Raw genomic sequence first — 7,077 nt, 5'->3', positions numbered from 1 at the left:
ATATTCTTGATTCTCACCTTCAGAATTTCTGATTCAGGCCTGGATTAAAATCCAGGAATCCACGTTATTTATAAAATGTAAAAAATATGCACACTAAAGTTTTAGAAAGTCTAAGTATTCTTTGTTCATTCTTTTCATGCAGCAGTATAATCGGAGTTGTCTGTGGTACAGTAGGCATTGTTCTGTGGGCGGGGCACCCTGGAGAAGAAAGCAGAAAAGGATTTCTGACTGTGATTCTTAATTCTAGTGGGAGCGGGACAGACAGTAAATTAAATAAATTATGTAGCGTGTTCAAAGATAAGTGCTCTGGATAAGCAAATAGACCAGGAAAAGGGGACCTCCAGGGGTCAGGGTGGAATTGCCACTTAAAATCGCACGTTCAGTGTAGGTTTCATGGAGAATGGGACCTTTGAGCAACTTCCTGTAGGGTTACCAAAGATGGAAGCAGAGAGAAAGAAAACTTAGAAGGCAACTGCTGTCATCGAGGTGAGAGGGGATGGCAGCTTGAGCTGGTCTGTGGAAGATACGATGAGCGTTGGTCAGAGTACGGATCTGTTCTGAAGACAGAGTCAGTGATTGTTCTGAAAGGTTTAGTACCAAGGGAGAGAAAGGGGAGTCCCCAGTGATTCCACAGTTTCTCATTGAGAAACTGGTAGGATGTAGTTGTCATTTTATTGAAATGGGGAAGATTGTGGGCCGGAGAGATCCTGGCGAGACGAAGAAGAGTGCAGTTTTGGACATGTTACGTTTGCGATGTCTGTTAAACATTCAAGTAGGATAGTGGTTAGGCAAATGGCTGAATGGGGCAGGGGAGACTGTTAGACTGGGGATACATATGTGGGAGCCATCGGAATACGGATAGTGTTTAAAGCCATCAGACTGGAGAGCAGGTGTGATTCCCAAAGGAGCGAATCTCAGTAGGAATGACAAGGGGCCCAGGGACTGGAAAATGGCAGGGGGCTGCAGCAGGGGAGGCCGAGAGGGAGGGAACGACCAGTGGGGAGGAGCGAATTCAGGACAGTGAGTTGTCTTTGCAGCCAGGTAGAGAAACAAAATGAAGAGGAAGGCAGCAACACTGTCAAGTGCTCATGACAGTTCATTAAACAAGTGCTTGGACTTGCCCACCGGGTTTAGTGATGTGGAGAGTACTGACAGCTCTTTTGCGTTTTCCTGTAAAGAGGAACATGGAAATGGACTTGGCTAGAGAAGTAAACGGGGCCAAGAGGAGAAACGACACATGTTTTGTAGGCTCTTGGGAAGCTCTAGTGGAGGAAGAAGACGTTCAGGAGGAGAAAGGAGGAAAGTCGTTGCCAGAGTTGGTCTTTGCGAGAGCAGAGACCTTCGTGTGTAACACGGAGGAGGGCAGCAGATGTGATGCGTCGTCGGGCTCGCAGGATTTCTCATTTAATGGCTTCAGTCTGGTTTGTTTTTCCCCAGCAAAGTTACGAAGCGAGCTCATCAGCCGGGAGAGACCAGGGGAGGGGGTTGGACATTTAAGGAGGGAGCAGATAGGAAGTAGGTGGCAGATGAGTGAGGTGGAGAAGAAGCACAATTGTTTGACGTCTGAGACTGCAGATGGCGAGTGTAGGAGTGGGGTCGCCGTGGCCGTGGGTTTGTCTCACAGAGCCTGCTGGGGACAAGCTTGCTCCTGCTCTTGGGCGTCATTCAGGCTGTCACCCGTCCCTGTAACCCGCCTGGCGTCCTTCCTCCTGCCTCTCAGGACTGGGCTTGAATGTCCTCTTCATCCTGATCTGCACCCCGACCACGCTAATTAAAACGCAAAGTTCTTGCCCACAGTCCCCAAACTCCCTTACACAATCCTATTTTATTTTCCGACACTCATCACCTTCTCACACCCTAAATAATTTATTATATTTCCTATTTCATGCTATTATCCCACCCCCTCCCACACTAGATGTTTAAGCATCACGACAGCTCGAATTTTTGTCTGTTTCATTCATTTTTGTATTTCAGTCNGCTGTCCCAAACTGAATATGAATGAATCAAATCGCTGAAGAATTAATATGATGAGTCCTCATGTAATGTTCAGTGGCAAGAAAAATTAAATCATCTGTGATTTAGGGAAACATTTATGTGATAAATCTACAATAGGAAGAAAGGATACGCTGAAAGGACTGTGGTCTGTTCTGTGGAGAGGGAGAGGCCTTCCAAAGAAGGGAATGTTCTGGTAGTTTGCTTTATCATCATTATTTAAATGAGTAATTATTTAAGTTATTATTATTTAAATTATTTAAGTACTGTATAAAAATATATTTGTTAATATCGCCAGATTAGCCAGGAATGGGCTGTTTTCACGGACAGTTGGCTTTTTAACCTCCTTAGGCCTCAGTTTTTGCATCTGTAACGTGAATTAGACTAGAAGGTCACCAAGTTGGGATACCTTTCGGCTCTAACATTCCATGATACCATGAAATAAACACAGCTTAGACGGATGATGGCAGGTTCCATTTGCGTAAACTCCTCTTTAGATAACGGCTTTGGAAGGGATCCCAGAAACAGCTCCTTAAGTCCACAGCTCTGACAGCACCATCGTTCTTGAGCTCGCAGCTTTGCAAAGGTTTAAGCCATTATTTTTAGGTCTCTTACCTGTAACCTGAATATAGTCTGTAGATTGCTTAGTAGCATTCTACCTGTGTTTATATCTTGCTTTCGATCAATGTACCATGGTTATAGGAGGTGTTAGCATTGGGGGGAGTTGGGTGAAGTTTGTATGGGAACTTTCTTCTATTTTTGCAACATTTCTGTAAATCTGAAGTTATTTCAAAACAAAAAGTTTAAACAAATTGCCAGAACACCACCAATAGAACTTTCATGTTAAGGCCTCATCATGTTTTCTTAATGGAGTCTCTTTCACGCCACCATCATTATCCTTTGCACCCTGAGCTCTCCTGAGAGGATGGTTTTGTAGTGAACGGGGCAAAATTCTCACTCTAGTCTTCATAAATGTACCTTTCTTGTCTACTTGTTGGCATGTTGACTATATTAACACTTCTTATGATGCTCTTGTTTCTTTTTATCCATGATGTAACTGTCTCTCCAGGCAGTTCCTTCGGTGTTCTTTATAGCTCCCCTGGCCTCTGCCTGGCCCCTAAATGCTGCAGTCCTCTCAGCTTTATCCTCAGACCTCTCACTGGGTTTGCTTATGTGAGACCGTAACTGCATTCATTACTATAGATGACGAGTCCCAAATATGCCTTTAGCCCAGACCTGTATAAATGTAAATGTGTGTATGTGTTTATATGTGAGTGTTCACAGGCACACACATCCCCACCCCTCGCATGTACACACATCACCCATGCGTCGATCTGCAGAGTCACACACACTGGACCCTCCCAGACCCCTCCTTCTGGGAGCTAGAGCTCCCCTGGGGCCTAAACCAGGACCATCTCTGTCTTGTGTTGTCACCACTGACCTGTCTCGCATCCAGTTTCCAGTTCCTCACTATGTCCTGTTGATTCTGCTTTCCAGATATTACTTANAGCTTTAAAACATTATGTTCCATCTCCAATTTCTTGACTTTTTGGTCTTAGTTCTTCTGGTAACCTTTAGTTAATATTTCCCACATTCTTTTGCGTATCACCTTATTTTTTTTTCTATAATTGCAGCATCTCTCTCTTAACTAAAGAGTGAATTGTGTTAATGCATTTTAAAGTAACTACCTGATCTTCTTAAGATCATTAAGAAATTAACTAGACAATTGGGTTTATTAGATTAATGAGTTTAAAAATAAAAAGTACAAAATGATAGTTTAAAAATATTAGAACTTGAAGGTTTTGCTCTATCTGGACATTTATTGTCCTCCTAATTCGTAACTTTTCTAAGGGGGCTCATCTGTTCAGCATATCCCAGCTCATTTTTCCATTTCTTGTTTTAATGCCCTAAAAATGATTATTATATAGAATTGCTGCTGAGGTTTTAGATGGTCCTAAAAGATATAAATCAAAATGTATTTGTTTCTCTCTCTGAATTATTGGTTAAGTATGTTACATCGCTTTTCCATGACCAGATAAATAAGCTGTGATGGGTAAAAATAAAAAACCAAAACACCTGAGTTAGTGGTAAGACCTGCTCTCTAGTAGGAATTCCACCATGATCCAACTGTGTGACCTTGACCCATTTCCTAGTCTCTCTAGGCTTCTTATTTGTAAAATGAGAATTTTCATACCTTTCCTGTCTACTTTTCAGGATTGGTGTGTAAACACTACTATCAACTGTGACACACTAAACAAATGCGAATGGGTTATATTTTTTCTAAACTGACTTCGACTTAGTCGTTCCCACCCGGTGGCTCTTCTGTTCCGAGGAGTCATTGACTTGCTGTGGGAAGGAGTCCTGTGCAGGCAGCTCAGCCGCTGTCTCAGCGTGACTGGATGTATAAGCCGTGTGCTAATCTTCTTGAAATAGGCATGTATCTTACAGCATTATGGGGCTCATGTGCTGTACACAGTATGCTCATCTCACATGGGGGAGTCTTCAAAGATTCTAGAGTCGTAGGGTCTCATTCTTTAAAAGGCTGGAAAGCAGTCATCCAGACCACAGTAGGGCATATTCATTTTCAAATTATTTAACGTCAATTAAAACATAAAATGAGTTTGAAAGACACAATTAGTGATTAATTTTAGTTGTCGAATTTTTTAAGAGGGATTGATTTCAAGTTTACAGTACAGTTTTAGCCAGCAGCAAGTTAGCTACTTTTAAGAATTTAAAAATATGAGATCACACTAATGTGCTAAATAAAGAGAAGGAAAGTGATAAGAGCCTGGACTCCAGCACCAGACTGGGTTAGGTTTCAGTCCTCATTCTATACTAACTAGTTATATGACTTTGGGCGAATTAACCTCGGTGTGCTGGTTGGTATATCGGTGATGCTTTGTATCTTACCTTTTAGGATTAAAATGGACATTTTAGAGGTAGTAAATCTGGTAGGGAATTCCCTTTAACATAACTAAAATAAAGTACTCTTCTCTGCTGTCCCCAAAGAAAAACACTGTCACAAACATGAGGGTACTTTTAATGGTTGGACTTTTTCAGATATGCATGCTGTCTTTAACCCTCATCGTTCAAGCTGATGATACTGCATCTCTGTTTGAAGGGATTTAGTCTTACTTTGAGGGAGTGAAATGGAGCAGTTTTAGGAGCCTGAGGGAACTTTGAGTAGGAAGCCACAGTAGAGGCTCATCAGACACAGGACGCTATGAGCCTGAACTCCAGGTGTTATGTACGAGGGGTCTGACTCCTTTAGACATACGCACCTCGAAGGTGACTCTGTGTCTTACACCTTCTCTGGACTCTCCAGGTGCCTCTTTGGAGAGACTGGTTCTCTCTGACTGAGTTCCTCCTGACCCCATGAAATTCTTTATTTCTGTCTAGGGTGAGCCCATCACTTTCTGTGAGGAGAGCTTTGTGAAGCACCGCTCAAGTCTCATGAAACAGTTCTTGGAAACGGCAGTTAACCTCCAACTTTTCAAGCAGGTAAGAGTGGACTTCTGCATTTTCTTCCCTAACGGAAGATGACGACAATGAAACAGAAACATGTAACACATTTTTATCCCTATTAAATTATGTCTAAACCACGAGTAATAGCTTTTCTAGAATTTCAAGAACTTTTTATTTCTTTCGTAGCTCTGTAGCCATCTATGGCATAGCACTCCAGAAATATTACATAATAATAACTTTGCTATTAAAACATTCCTCATCGAAAGTGCTAAGCTGATGGTCTCTCCGAGGGAGAGAAATTATGCACAGTAGAAAAAGCAACATAACTGGTTTCATGTAAGGCACCTCGGCCTAAGGACTTATTTTGTGTGGTAGATTGATATGGTAAACAAACTATATATTTTATTGGACAGTTCCAATGTAATCCGCTTTATTAAAATTATTCATAAATATGCAGCTTTTTAAGCTTTGCAAGGCTTTTCATAATCATAAATCAAAATTCAGAAAAGATTCATAATCGTACTGTGTGTCTTGATTTTGGGCTCAGAAAGTGTAAGTGCCGTTTCAGGAAGCAGTAGCTTAACATCATTAGAATTCAGAAAGTTTAGGTGTTCCTCCCATTGTGTGATGATAGCAAAGTCCCTCAGCTCCGGCTTGTCTTAGTTTCTCTTTACATAATGAAAATTAAGTTCTTAGCACTTGCTTTTCTTATTCCACACGACAATTTTAAGTGTAAAGCTAACTGGATGAATTCAGTACTTAATGTCACAAACTGTGCTTAGGGCCAGGATACAAACATGAGTGAAAAGTCAGTAATGCCTTTGAGAAGGGGACAATCTAATAGAAATTTCTTTGAACTGTTAAGAGGAAGATACCATCTACCTCAAAATAACCTTCAAATTACATAAATAATTTAAATCAGATGATGACAAATCCATATTATTATCTATATTCTGGGGAAGTTTTAAAAATAATCTGGGGGGGAATATAACTGTCTCCTGATATGTGAAGATTTACCGTCAAGAAAGGGTTACATGTATTCAATACACAGTCTTAGGAGCAGACCAGGTCTGATGGGTTTCAGGATCGAAGATGTCTTGTGAATTTCCAAAGATGGAGTAGGTTACTCTTCGACCTCTATTTCCGTAGCGTGCTACACTATAGACTGAATTCTTTCCCAAGATTGCAAGGAGGATCAAGTGATAGTGTTTACAAATGCTGATGTGCAGTCCTGAACAAGTCATCCAAACTGGTCCTGCGTGTTGAATTTAGTATTAATACCGTTTTGTATTTTTATCTAACAAGGAGAGATAGTACTACCTCCCATTGTCAAAACTGAGTTGTGAAGATCAAATTATAGGGTCAAGGATTGAATGGGCGGGTAGAATAGCTAACTTATTACTTCCCTTTGACCATGAGACTCTGTAGCTAGAGTCTTATCATTAGAAAAAGTTTAGACACAGTAAGTTATTTTTTTATGCAGTTAAAAACAGCACTTCTTTTTTTTTTTTTTTTAGCTGAGCCACCTGCCACCTGTTGGCAGCTCAGCGGCAGCTCAGCTCAGGCCAGGAATCGAACCGCTGTTGCTCAGAGCTCAAACTCTTGAGTGAGCTCTTAACC

The 7,077-nt window shown here is 41.2% G+C and overlaps 1 protein-coding gene across 1 annotated transcript in view; it reads left to right on the top strand.

Moving 5' to 3' along the window:
• Positions 1-7,077, top strand: part of DENND1B (DENN domain containing 1B) — a 192,702-nt gene that overhangs the window by 138,477 nt on the left and 47,148 nt on the right. The window contains exons 14-15 of the mRNA XM_019637992.1: positions 1,179-1,421; positions 5,392-5,493. Of these exons, the coding sequence (XP_019493537.1) occupies positions 1,179-1,421; positions 5,392-5,493 (345 nt within the window). The remainder of the gene's footprint in view (positions 1-1,178; positions 1,422-5,391; positions 5,494-7,077) is intronic.

The sequence above is a fragment of the Hipposideros armiger genome, unplaced genomic scaffold, assembly GCF_001890085.2.
Source record: "Hipposideros armiger isolate ML-2016 unplaced genomic scaffold, ASM189008v1 scaffold_37, whole genome shotgun sequence".
Lineage (NCBI taxonomy): Eukaryota > Metazoa > Chordata > Mammalia > Chiroptera > Hipposideridae > Hipposideros > Hipposideros armiger.
This window is presented reverse-complemented; position numbering and strand designations above follow the sequence as displayed.